General features: G+C 34.0%; 1 protein-coding gene across 1 annotated transcript; it reads left to right on the forward strand.

The window, feature by feature from the left end:
• Nucleotides 1-7,523: 7,523 nt before the first annotated feature.
• LOC108907635 (ninjurin-2-like) lies at nt 7,524-13,817 on the forward strand. Its single transcript, XM_018711390.1, has 4 exons — nt 7,524-7,704; nt 9,786-9,890; nt 10,981-11,172; nt 13,427-13,817. The coding sequence occupies exons 1-4, from the start codon at nt 7,608-7,610 to the stop codon at nt 13,723-13,725; spliced, it is 693 nt and encodes a 230-aa protein (XP_018566906.1). The 5' UTR covers nt 7,524-7,607; the 3' UTR covers nt 13,726-13,817.
• The last annotated feature ends 279 nt before the right edge of the window (nt 13,818-14,096 follow it).

Below are 14,096 nucleotides of genomic sequence, written 5' to 3' on the forward strand. Positions count from 1 at the left end.
TAAACTCAACCATTTCCGAGGAAAATATTACCAATTCGACAGATCCGCCATTTGGATTTACGTGTATTGTGATATGAGCTTGGCTTTCCAAATCTCATATTAATACGAAATATTTCCTTTTTATATTAAATTCTTTTCAAACGAAATAAAATAAAGGCCTTTGCGCAAAACGGGATATATTTTATAGAAGAAGGCACATTTTCCTATGAAATTCCTCAAACGTACATTAAAGTAATATGAAAATTCCGCGGATCTCGAAATTGCACAAGACAAATTAAAGTAGTTTCATTTTAGAAGCCCGAGGCTGTCCTAAGTTGCGGATAATCACGAGCAAACGAAAAGTTGCAGTGATCCAATTTACAAGTTCTGTAGTTGGGCGTAACAAATATTTTAATTAATTGTGACTGTGGTTTTATGTTAACTTTATTGAATCGATTGAGAAGTCTCGAATGGCGTCCAACTTATGGCTTGGTCGCTAGCAAGACAACGGATAAGTTTGTAGGTGCACCATAACTCGATATAAACTAATGGTTCGATAAGTTTGATAGATGTACAGTGTTAGCAAGTTTGTTAGAGTTTAAATAGACACAATTTATACAGAAAATGCGTAAAAGAATTTCAAAGCGGAAAGTAGAATAAAAAAAGGACCTACAAGTTCTTAAATTTTTCTGCACCACCATCACAGACAACATTTTGTATAGCTAAGACTTCCTTCCAATTTTTCCATAAAATTTTAATTGAATATTGAGTTTGTAGACTAAAACTGTTGGCGCAATTAGACGAATTCCTCCATTACTGCCATTTAATTGCACCGTTCCGCCATTCATTGTTCGGCATCAATTAAATGGTTTATTGGAAATCATTAAAGTTAGATTTTGCTTGTGGCTATCAGTCCCGTGCAATCCGATATTTTATATGCAAATTCCTAGAGAGCCCTTAAGTCTAATAAGGTATTAAAACTAGAACTCTTGGAAACGATTACGGATCCTTTATCACGCTGGAACAATGACTGGGAATTAATGCCTTATTAATCCTTATATCTGCGAGTATATGATGACAAATAGAAATCCTGGAATTAATTACACCTGACTGATATTCTTTGAGTTTCTAGTTGAATTGTTACAAAGACAAGCAAATATATCTTTTACGTCTTGAAATATCTATGTTCTAGCTAAATGTTCACATCTGGTTCCATTATACACAAGACACCATTCACCAAAAGAAGAAATCTGAACCATATTGATTACAAGCAATATCCTTCTCGTGCTGATTTGAATGTTCTAATTTGCGGCGACTTCCAGAACGAATACAAGTACAAATATTTGATATACCAACAGGGCTTATTCATGAACTATCCAACATACGCCAAGTAAAAAACCGTCTCTGGTTAGGTGGTTACGGTGGGTCCTCATTTTAATATACCGAAGTTCCGTGTGTGTATTTTACAATTTGCATACAGAGCTAGTTTGAAACAGGGCTACCTGTTCAGCAGACGTGAAATAATTCAATCAACCTAGGGACGAACATATTGTGGCGGCATGTGCGTTTCGAATATGTTGCGCTAACGGATACCTATTATACAGTAAAAAATAAGATGTATTAAAAAACGTATTTGCTTAGTGGTGATGTACGTCAGTGACGCCTATGAAATTAACAAACAAAAACATAACAAATATGACACATAAAAAAATAAATGATGGTGTTATTTGGCGATTTTAAAATAACGAAAATAACAGATATAGAGTTAATGAAAATTAGCAAATCGACTTATTCGAGGAAAATGTTTCAAAATGAGTTGTTTCTGTGCGTTCGCGTTAGTAAGGCGATCGAACGTCGACTTTGACCACTTGCAGTTATATAACCAGGGACAATTACCTGGTTAGTCAGTATTACAGATTTCCTCATGTTACCTATTACTGTTATTGTTAATGTTGTTTAATTCTTTAGGGCTTTTAATATTATCTAAAGTCGTGTTCCATTATATTTTATCTAGTAGATCTAGTATATCAGCATTTCTTTCGGTAAACAACCTAATTTTTCCCATTTTCCGCCCAGTTAGCTTCAGTTTCATGACCCAATAGATCGATATACCTCCGTGTGTAATTTTCCAGACGTAAGATTTATTTCCCAGATTATTATATCCTGTTAACAAATTAACGAATTAGAGTCAAGTATTAGCGGGGCCTCGATTACGTTTGATTTTAATACGGGAAATCACAGAGGCAATGTACAGCTTAGTCTAGCACGCTAGTGGTAACGGAGGCCGTTAATCAACCCTAAACCAAATTGACTAGGTAGAACGGATTAACGTGATTTAACAGTAAAGCGGTAATTATTTAAAAGTTCTCGAGGGTTTGAGCAGAAGGTTTGGCTGATAATTGTTTATTCGCTGCTTTGAGCAGACTATAAGGTCGTGTCCGAAAAATGAAAATCTGTACAAAATCTTGTATTGATATGAAATAACTTTTATAAGGTCAATAAATAGCGTTATTGCTTTTTTGTTTATCGTGTTTCATTCATTGGAGTCTCTCAAAATAATATTGAAGTGGCAAAAGATGAAGATCAAGTTTAGAAGCTTTCATTTCATCACAAATTTCATTCATAATTGTATCCATTTTTTTACTTAAAATAGAGGAAATACCGGTTATATTTCAGTCAAATACCTTGAAAAAAATATGTACCTATATATACAAGGTGTTAGAAGTTTGATTGCCTTAATTTTAATAGGCGATAGAATACATTAAAATAAACAAAAAAACCTTATATGACATGGGTCCTAAACTCAACCATTTCCGAGGAAAAAATTACCAAAATCTGCTACTTGTACAAAAGTTCGATTAATTAAGGAATATTGACAAGTGCGTGCATAGAATATTATAAAATACTAAAACTCCTTTATGCTTAATTCTAAAAAAATAGCGTTGTAATAAATTTAAAATTCCATAAAACTCATATCGAGCAATGTGACAACAGTGCGGCGGATAACATGAGATACTAAGCTGTCCAGCAATACGCAATTTAACTGGTCTAAATAAACGGTTAATCTTTCGCCACTGTAATATACAACTTTTTTGTTTATTTATGATTACTTTGTCTCATGCTGAAATAATGGCCGTCAAACTTCTTACGCCCTGTATACAAAAGGAAATCGAAAACTACCCAATTTAAAAATTTAAAACGCATTTAATGCATACGATAAGTCCAGAAATGCCCTAATTTTCTTTTCAGAGAAATTGTTGCCAGAATGTTGCTTCCCCACTAAAATATTGTTGTAAAACGCTGTATAAAACTTGAAACCACATTTTCATTCAAATTTCTCCACAGTTCTAGAACAGAATCTTGCAGTCCATCGTAATTTCTAAAGTTAGAGTTGTATGCGACCATTTTTTTAACTATTAAACCTCCCACATTCTCAATGGAGCTTAAATCTGGTCTTCTAGAAGGCCAACTTAAAATGTTAACATTGTTTCCTTTTGTAGCATTATATTTTCCAAAATGATTACTTAACTTTACCCTGTTAGGTATTCTCCAACATCCCAACAAACTCCAGGACTTCCAGACCTAATCCAAGCCCAGATATTTACACCAAAACAAGCACTTCTTACTTGATGCATGTATCTGCTCTCGTATGTGCTCACAGGTCATCAAATACATGGAAAAACCTAAGCGAAAGCGGTCGCTGCTTTAATTTAAAAAAATTAAAGGTTGATAATTCCGCCTCGATTTTGACAGGATTAGATTCCCAACACGAAACCGAGAATTGCACCGCGTAGGGAGTCCGTAACAAATTTATTTTAGCAGTTTTAAGAAGTAACAATAGACTTCCTTAATGTTAGTTAGGAATCTTTGACCTTCTTTTGTTGTTCTCGGTCTAGGCTCTGTGGAGGCGGTTTGACGTTGATTTCGGTTCTTATTGTTGGTTGTTGGTGACTCTGTCTCCATTTTCCGATTTTTTAAGAACATTTTAAGTAAGAAATACATTTCGGGAATCGACTGGGTTAACTCTGTTTAAAGTATTTACTCTTCAAACCATTTTTTGCAAACGAAGCTCCTCTCCAGGGGCGATTAGCTCTGTCCTGCTGCGGAACGGTTCTTAAGGGAAATAAAAATCCGCGGATAAAGTACATTTTCTGCTCCGTGCCTCCCTTAAAGACGAAATTATACGGGAACTGTCACATTTAACAGCGCAGTCAGTGTTCCCTTATCGGAACGGCGAGCATATTTTTTCATTTTGTCTAGAACCCACTCTTTAATGACGCTCACGTAGCTCGCGACGGCAGATGACGTTTTAAAGTCGCTAATGTATTTTAATATAAAGAAATGTGCGAGGTAAGCATGAAATAAATGGTGGCAGGTTAAATTGTGCGTTGGAGATATTCAGTAATGGGGAATCTCTTTCATCGCAGCGGTCATAAACCATCGGGATATCTGCACAAACGACGTTCTGCTCGGCGGCGTAACGTTCTAATAGTGACGCCACTTTCCCGTCATTGGTGTAGAGACACGCGGGGCGCTATTGCCAAAAGCATCTCTACCTATTTTTACCTTTTTTGGGGTAATTATAATACGCCGTCCCCTCTTCCGCACAAATCTTCATATAGCTTCGAATGAATATAAATGTTCACTTGGAGTTAGTCTGTTCCAGACCTTATTCTACTGTCCATAAAATAGATATTCTCTACATTTTTCCAGTGAGATAAAGTGAAAGTGAAATAGTTATTTATAAGTCGAGGACGATTTTGCGCCCGAGCGGAGCGAGGGCTGGCAATAGAGTCCGAGAAAACCTAGAAATTCTCAAGAAATATATCAAGATTAGATTGGAAATTGAAATTTCACACTTTTTGAAACTAGAACATCCTGAAACATATACAGGCCATTCATTCCGAACAACATCGGTAACGTTACTGGGTAACACAGGAATTGATGTATTAGCAATGCCTCAACCCAGATCTGATTGAGTCAAACGGACGTCAGATTCGGATTCGGCGACCCCAAAACCATATGGATACCATGGTCTTGTCTTCCGGACCTGCCACTTTTTTTTTGGGGCTGTGAAATTAATAAAATGTAATGTTCATCAAATATTTGTATATATTTGTTCATAAAATATGCATTTATAGCTCGAAATCGCTTTTTCCTTAGGGTGGTAAGTTACTTCACTTACCTCCCTAGCTGTCCATAACTTCCACTTCTACGGTAAAAATTCATTTAGGTACCTCCTTAAAAACAATGTATTAATAGTTTATTTACTACAATGGGAGCAGATAAATGTTACAAACGCGTCTTTTTGAGACATCCAACGACCAATAAGATGATAAATTATTCGACGACGGGGAAGTCAAACATCTGTCGGGAAGGTTCTCCGGCGTTGTAATTCGATTTAATCATTCCGATTTTTAAAAAAATTCCCGTAATGAAATTGTAATCTCGGAGGCGTTTCCCAGAAGAACGCGTCGAAGCAGCCGCCAAGATAGATTTAAACTGGGAGCGATCTGCATGCGGATAGCCAGCTGTGCCGTGCCATCTACATTCTACATCCAGTCTCATCTGTCGCCTTACACAAACAAAACGTGCGGAATTACTGGGGATATTGATTGAATGGTATAAATCTATCGTTAAATCTATTGGTAAAGGGACTGCTCCAGGCACGTCGGTATACGGTGTCAACGAAGTGAACAACTTCATTCTCTTGAGTTTTAGAATTGGAAGAGAGTGATTTTAAGATTGGAAGACGCTTTGGAGAGGTAAATTAATATTAAATAACGTAAAATATAAATCACCCACAGGAAGATAAAAATAAATAAGTTTAACGCTTTACCCTGTCCAAATATTTTATTCAAAACATTGCTGATGCTCATTAGTCAGCTTTTGCTTGATTTTTCCGGGTCTTCAGTCAGTTTTTGGTGATTTACTGAAGTCCTGTGGACGCTGAAGTAAAACTAACGACAGATTTGGATTTTGTATTTTGTGCGATTGTATAATTTTTTAAAGAGACCAGATCAGGTACCATGAATGCATCCAAGGGAACTAATTCCTTCTGCGACCCCTCAATTCGACATTTTCCAGATTTCCGGATGAGGCTTCCCGCCGCGGCCTGTGCTGGAATGCGCCCGGACTGAATTATTAAAATTCACTCGAAGCGGAAATCGCCCTAAAGAGACCGCGCTGCCTGCAAAAAATGCAGTTAATGTCACGAACTGCTCATAATTTTCAGAGCTAAGCAGCATCTTGCATTATGAATTGCGCCTTACGGAACACGTTTCGCGATTCAATTTAATTTAAAACTGGGCGGTAAAGTGGTCCGATACGGCTATGGAGATAAGGCGGGTTGGTGCTCGGCTTGTTGGAGGCATTATATATTCACTGTGTGGAGGTATTATGGACAATATAAGGGAGAAGAGTATCTAAATCTTGAGAGCCACAAAGGCGACAGATTTGTCTAGGAAAGTATTGTTTAAGTGCAATGTAAAAAAATTTCACACCGATTTTTTTTACAGGGTAGTAGTTGTAACTGTAAAATACAACAAAATACAACGTCAATTATGGAAATCAAACTATGCACGCCAATAAAAGTTTAGAGTCAATAAGCCTGTTTTTAACTTCCTTCTGAAGCTGGAGCATAACTTCTCTGGCTGGTATTAAAATTTACTGTGTACGTTGGTCCTTAACGGAACCCCATGTCATTCCAGTTCTTGATTTTCTAGGATTTCTAAATTCCAGTTAGTTCTAACCCTTCGCGTCGATTGAAATTTTCACGATTCTTTTGAATATCAACGTACTGATGTGTCATATCCTGTTTGTTCATTCATACTTTTCCGCATTCACAAGGCATTTGTATACACCGAAGCCTTTTTTGTCCACGTTATACACTAATGAACAAAAATTGTTTGTCATCCAAACGGAGCTTTAACGACGCCATATGCTAAGTTTAAATAGCTGGGATTTTAGAGCCAGATATTTATTAAAATCCCACAGTAATTTTAGCAGAACGGTGCGAGTAATAGCTGGTATTATGCCTTTATATCTTGACATGGAAATGCTGCATTCAAAGTTCCATGGAACGCGGCCAAGTGACCCAAAGCCTCGCAAGATATTTGGATTGTGGAATCCTTAACCCAGTTCTTTATATTAATACGGGTTATCTACGTTATCTGACGTGACTGACGTGCTGTAACATCAGAAATTATAATCCCATGTGTATGTATCAAAAGTATTTATTTTATATTGTCATAAATAACAAATAGTTTTTTGACAATTTTTTATTCAAGTAGACTGTTCAAAATTATAATACCATAATCATTTTTTTTTATTTTGAAAAGCTGCCGACACTCAGCATCAACAACAATTCTAAAACTAGATTTTGTAGTTCCTTTTCTTCCGACTGAAAAAATATTTTTCCAATTTCTTATTTACTTATCATTTTGATAAAGTCTAACCTGCCGACCCCTTGAACTCACTGTGAAATTATCGGAATAGTTTATAAAGCCTTGCGGTTTTCCCTATCGCTAGTTGTTCCACTGGAAGCAGATACCGTTGAGGACCAGTTTACCAGAACTAAAGACCGAATTGTGATGTTTTGTGTTGTGTCGGTGGTTAATCCGTGAAACATGGATGTGAACAGCAAAATCGATAGTAATTACGATAATAACGATAATTACGACGTTTCAATTAATATACCAGAGGTTAAGCTTCGGCCTGAAAGAGGTAAATTGAATGGAAAGCGAGGCGATTATGGAAATAACAATTTCGGAGCGCTGTTAATCAAACAGTAGAGAAGATTATGTAGATGCTCAAGTTTTTCAATATGTGCACAATAAAAAAATAAAATGTATTGTTTAAAGGTGCCCTAACCACAAAAGTGTGTTTTTCTACAAGGAAAAAAAATTTAAATAATAGATTATTTAGGGTTTAATGAATAACAATAACTTATATTATGACATCTGACTATTTTCAAGCCTAATGGAGAACGACAAACAAAAAGCATCAAGCAACGGGTTTTAAATGTATCTTTCTTCTCTATACAATACAAGTGATACTATTGATTGCAATGAAATATACGTAAAGTTTTCCTTTTTTTATTTTAATTCTGACAAATCAATTTGAGGAGGTTGAATTCCTTATAATCCATCGTTTTCAATGATTTTTTAAATATCAAATCGTCGCCTTTTGGCAGTAAAAATACTAATAATACCTAAATTATAGATTCTAGTTTCTATAATGTATGATTTTTTTTATATGATCGGTGATATTTGAAATCTCTAGCTTTAAAATTACATTAATTTTTCTACATTTTGCGCCCTCAACTTTGTCAAATGAATTATAAACTATATTTGGGATCAAGAATCTAGAAATATTTTCCTAGACATTTCTATTTGAGGTGTTATAGAAAAATAATGCACCATGAAAAAAAAAACAAGACGATTTTTTCTTATACATCACAGGTATATCCTCTTTTGTTTTCTCTGAAATAGAGTGATTTAGCAAAATTTGACAAGAGCACATCTTTTGATTAAAATTAAACTATAAAGTATTTCACTTTTTTAAGAAAACGTGAAACAACCTAAACTTGGATAAATAGCGCCAATAAAAAAACAACGCTTTTGTTAGAAACTTCAAACGTTCACTATAATCATAAATTTGTTGTGCTGAATTCATTTATGTAAAGAGAACTATAGCATTGCATACAAAATTCTTGATAAAAATCCATAAAACGGCATTCTTTTGAAATAACGCCATCTACAGGTTTCCATATTGAGGTAAATGACATTACGTATTCACCACGAGATAAAGCATGAAAAGACCTTTCCAATGAGGTATAACACTGTGGGCTTTTGATGAACCAATCCTTAAAAAAACGCATTTTACATTAGTGGCTTCCCCCACCCTTTCTGTCGAAAAATAGAACAAAATGTCTATAACAAAAGTTATGCCTAAATAGGAAACATTTCTGAGAAAAATTTAACTTTATGTTTTGAAAACTATTTCCAGCGATTTCTCTTGGTCGATTTGTTATTCAAAATTTTTTTTGTAGGGCCTATACTTTCCATAATATCGTACCTCGCCGACCTTAGTGGGACACCCTGTACAACTACTACAATTTGTCAAAATATTCATAGAAAAAAAAAGAAATTGAAATCAACACTATTTGCTCTGTGTTGTAAAAATAGTGCAGTTTATTAAAAATAAGAACCGCAAGAGTATACCCACGATTCTGAAAGAAAATATTTACTGTTTTCCAAGGAAAACCGCAAAGTACGCACCTAATTAATAACTTCCGCCCAGATTATCAGGCAACGCAATCGAATGACCTTTGCGGGAAACTGGTATATTTTCAGCGATAAATTGCTGGGGATACATCAATTTTTAGGTCAATAAATCCGATATTAAAATAAATCCGCATTAATATTCCGGCGGTTTTAATTCTGCGAAATTTGATTTTATTTCCGTGGTAGCGGAAACGGATATCGAAATAATTTTATGAAGAGATTATAAAATTGGGGTCGATGGGAACCTCGAAGTTTTACTTGTAGAATAATGGAAGAGAAGAGTGATTCGTTTTTAGTTTTATGATCTACAGATATAGGTGGTGTTTGATCGAATTAATTTCCACACAAAGCGTATCTGATATTTGATCAGACGTTTAATTAAACGAAATTTATTTAATTTTGGAATAATATTAATTTGTTTTGCATATACAGGCCGCTGAAACGTGCAAATGTTTATTAATTTAAACTCTGAAATTGTTACAAAACAGATTTTTTTAATTCAAACCCAAAAATGTTTAGGTTTGTGCAATGGACTGTCATCTGAAGAAACCTTAATTATTGAACCTGAAATGACCAAAGTAATTATAGCTGAAAGCGCTGCTTCCAGAAAAAGTCGAAGGCAAGGTAAGATACTTCACTTTGTATATACTTATTTGTTTTACTGCTGTCTACATAATTTGCAAGTTATTTTAGATTTTTAAATGCCATATGTTATCCTTATTAAATTAATTGATAAAATATTTAACATAAATAATCTACTTCTAATTTCGTTCTATTTAAAAAAAAACATATTTAACTTCTTATACAGGGTGGCCAAATGAAAACGAAAATGTGCCATTTTCAGGAACTGCGTCAAGATTGTAGAAAAACGCTCAGACCCGTCGATTTTAGATTAAAGGGGGATATTCTTTGCTGGTATTTTTGACTCCGCCACTTTCACCCCCAAGCAAAGCATCACCTCAAAATATTTAAATGGCATTGGGGGTTGAGTAATATTTCATTTGAAAGCTCTTACAATTCTCTTTACAGACTTTAAATCTCTGACGCAGTTCCTGAAAATGGTTCTGTTTCCTTTTCATTTGGCCACCCTGTATTTCAAAAACAAAAGACGATATGGTACATTGGAAGATATCGTCTTATTTTTCAATTATTCACAAATTTTTTTGTAATCACTTCTGCGATTACATATATTGTTGTTATTTTCATTGTTTACCTATAAAAAATTATTGGATTAATTAAGAAAAATATTATTCCGATATTTGTGCCATTTTCCTTAGGTACACCTGTACATCGTGCTTGTATATTTTCGCTTGGCTTTTGAAATATGTAGTTAGGGATCACATCTTAATGCTTTCCGCTCGTATTGATGTTCGCAGATCATGTTAAAAGCCCTTTGCCTTTGTGTAGTTCCTTTTCAACTGAAAAGACGGATCAATTATGATGTCACAGGGCAGCGGACCTCTCATTATTTTTGCACTGCCGCTGGCGTTCCACAGTCTGAAGTGGAGACGAAAAGGGACACTTTTTCGTCTGAAGGGTTCTTCCGCTACCTTACAAATAGCACAAAATAGGAATAATGTACGGTTAATATTATGAACTGGTCAAGATAACGAATGAACGAAGGAAAATAAATTTCAGGCGCTTATTATAATTTTGTGTAATTTAAAACGACTTTAAACTGACGTTGTTTGATTAGTTTTTGTTTTTTTTTTAGATGAAAAAGGAAAGGATAGCGACTCTGGCAATAGTGAGCACGAAACTGAAAAAAACTTTGACGAATTGGACGGGCCCGACAAAAAAATGCGTCTTGTAGAAGAGGAAATGTCACTTCCTGAAGAAATAGAAATTGAAGAGGCAGAAAGCAAAAAGGTCAACAGTTTTGCTGCTAAAAAGACAGTTGCACAAGGTAGCGTTTTTAGTATATAAAGTATATTTTACAGTGTTTGTTATTTATTTTTTTTTCTTATCTATATTGCAATTAATTGACAAAAACAAAATTGCTATGCGAGTATAACCAGAGAAAATAAGTTATAAATAGAAATCGGAAACTTTGTGGCGACAATAAAATAAATAAAAGGTAGTAGCAAAAATACGTAAAATCTGTGGTCAATAATAAATCAATCTATTGCAACTGGATATCATTAATATTTTCCCTACATTTTTCCACCTGGCTTTAATTTGAAGCTTATTTGTTGAAGGTAATTCTTATACTCAATTTTTTAGAGTAAATATAAACAGTTAAACACTTGTTAAGTTTAAATAACAGTTAAACGGATTTAGATTAACTTAATCTACTTATGTATGTAAAAATTAAAATTCATGAAACCATCTTTTCCTTTTTATTCCACAAAATTTATTACAGACAAGATTCTCTTTGTTAGATTTAAGAAAATATGGTCGGTTTAATAAAAAAACGTGAAAATATAATTTGTTCAAATATTTACTAAAGAAGAGGAATCATTTACCTCGACAATTTCTTTTTACGGTGTTATTATGGATGTTGTATTAAGCTGCTTACTTCGCACGGATAGGGTTTTGTGTTATTGTAGAAAGAAACCTAACAAAAACCCTCGATAACTTGTACATTGCGTAGAGGGTGCCGTTGACCTTTATTTTATGTAATATAAATGATTTTGGACTGTCTCGCTAACGTACAAGACGACGCTTTTAATTCCTAACATATATAAGCTTATCTACTGAAATCAAAAATCAAAATAAAATTGATATATCCAGAAGAACACTGTGAAGTTTCATCTTGATCTAACAAACAGTGTCTTTGTTTCAAACAGTCAAACTTTTGAAACAATTTAAGTCACGTTTTTTGAGCTTAAACACTTTATAATCGTCATTAAAATGGGAAAAAGAAATTTTTGAGGTTTTCTCACATTTGTACAGCAAATAACGTTTAAATTGATAAAAAAAAGAAAATATTTTCAAAATTTTAAAATTTTTTTGATTTTGATTTTTTTTTAATTTTTTTTTGATTTTCTGGCATTGAAGAAAACGAAATCCAATTGCGAGATAACCTCAAAAAATTTTTTTCCCATTTTAATCATGATTATGAAGTGTTTAAGCTAAAAAAATGTGATCCTTTTTATTTTATTCGAAAGTTTGAAACAAAGCAACGTTTCGCTAGATCCAGATGAAACTTCACAGGGTTCTTCTGAGTATATCGAACTGTAACATTAGTCATTTCGTGAGTATTTCTAATTTAGCCGCCAATTTTCTAAAAAAACCATAAATTACCCTTTTTCCTGTTTTTTAAAATTCGTGTAAAAGATGAAAAAAAAAATTCCTAAAAGTTTCGGCATCATGTTACAGGAAATTTATTTCAATTTTCGAAACTATCCTTCAATTAAAAAAAAAGGAAATTGAAGCTGAATAAACTAAACAATCTCTCTGGTGCATGCAATGGCTTAGCTGAAAAAAATTTGGAAAACTTTTTTGTCGCGCTATTTCTTGCGCTTGCATGATAAACGTAGCTCCTAAAAAATTTCGACAGAAAGATCTAAAAACTAGAATGCAGCTTCAAAATGCTTTTTTTAATTCCCGATACGACCATTTTTCACCTAAATACAGCCTGTCTAAAATCACGGAAAAATTACGGAAATTCTTTTGCCCCTTTAATTTTTTGCATTAGTTTATAAACCCGAATCCTACCTAAATTTTAATTTATTCTAATCCTAACTTGATCCATACATGACTAAGTGGCAGCACAGCAAATCTCGAAGACTACACTAACACTCCAGAAAGACAAACAGAAGCTATTTCCATACTTATCCCACACCCAACCGCCTACTATACTACGAACTAACTTGTATATTAAGGCTACCAAGATAGTTCTTTAATGCAATTACCTTCACCGAAGGGTATATCTTGCTAGGGGATTTAGTTGATTAATATTTGATTTTAGAACATTACACGAAGGCATTAGTTAATTTATTACAAGGCCAATGTGGTTATGTAAGATGCGAATCAGTTATTGGTAACAAGATATTAATTTGTATACGGCATGTGTTTAGTTCTGTACTGAAGGCCTACGCAAAGTTAGTTCTATAATGACTCAGAGTCTATAGAGTGCCCCTTTTAAGAAGGGTTGTTTCATAACTCTGTTAATAACTTTTATTAAAAAAATTTCCTGGTAATCATTGTGATTTTAGGTATGATGGACATAGCCCTGATTACAGCCAACGCGAATCAACTCCGCTACATAATAGAATTTAATAGCAAGAGTTCGACATTCTATCTGATCGTCATTCTAATATCGTTTTCACTGGTGCTACAAGTTGGCGTTGGAATGGCGTTAATATTTAAGGGAAGGTTGGATATCAAAGGCCGATCGAAAGACCCGGATGCAAAGAGGATAAACAACTACGTTGTCGTTGCCATCTTCCTCGTCACCATCATCAATGTCTTCATAGCTAGCTTCACAGTTACCGGAAATAATAACAATGTATAAGAATGCGGTTTGGGTTAACTATTTTTAACAAATATAATTAAAATAATAATACACATGTCTGTATATATTTATAATTTTTTATTAAATAGTTAAGAGCAGGTCTAGCGACTTTAATTTTTTGCTTATCACAAAGTCCAATAATAGAAAGAAAATTGTTGGTATATAACAGTGTCATGATACAAGTTAGTTCTAAACTTATTAAAAAAATTGAAGACTGATGTAAACGATAATAGGAGCCCTGTGAAAACCACAGTAATACTGAAGAAATAAAAAAATCGTCGAATAAAATCAGTTCGAATGAAGTTAAAATCCATTTCAATAAACATACTTCAGTCGAACAAATTTTTTTCTCAAAATCCGTAAGTCTTTCC

Source organism: Anoplophora glabripennis, unplaced genomic scaffold (assembly GCF_000390285.2).
Source record: "Anoplophora glabripennis isolate ALB-LARVAE unplaced genomic scaffold, Agla_2.0 scaffold51, whole genome shotgun sequence".
In the NCBI taxonomy this organism is placed as follows: Eukaryota; Metazoa; Arthropoda; class Insecta; order Coleoptera; family Cerambycidae; genus Anoplophora; species Anoplophora glabripennis.

Bases quoted from the DNA above. Each gene is read 5' to 3' on its own strand.
- LOC108907635 (XM_018711390.1), top strand. From the start codon at position 7,608: ATGGATGTGAACAGCAAAATCGATAGTAATTACGATAATAACGATAAT. The intron at 9,891-10,980 runs GTAAGATACTTC...TTTTTTTTTTAG, and splicing joins CAGAAAAAGTCGAAGGCAAG to ATGAAAAAGGAAAGGATAGC. The intron at 11,173-13,426 runs GTAGCGTTTTTA...TTGTGATTTTAG, and splicing joins TAAAAAGACAGTTGCACAAG to GTATGATGGACATAGCCCTG.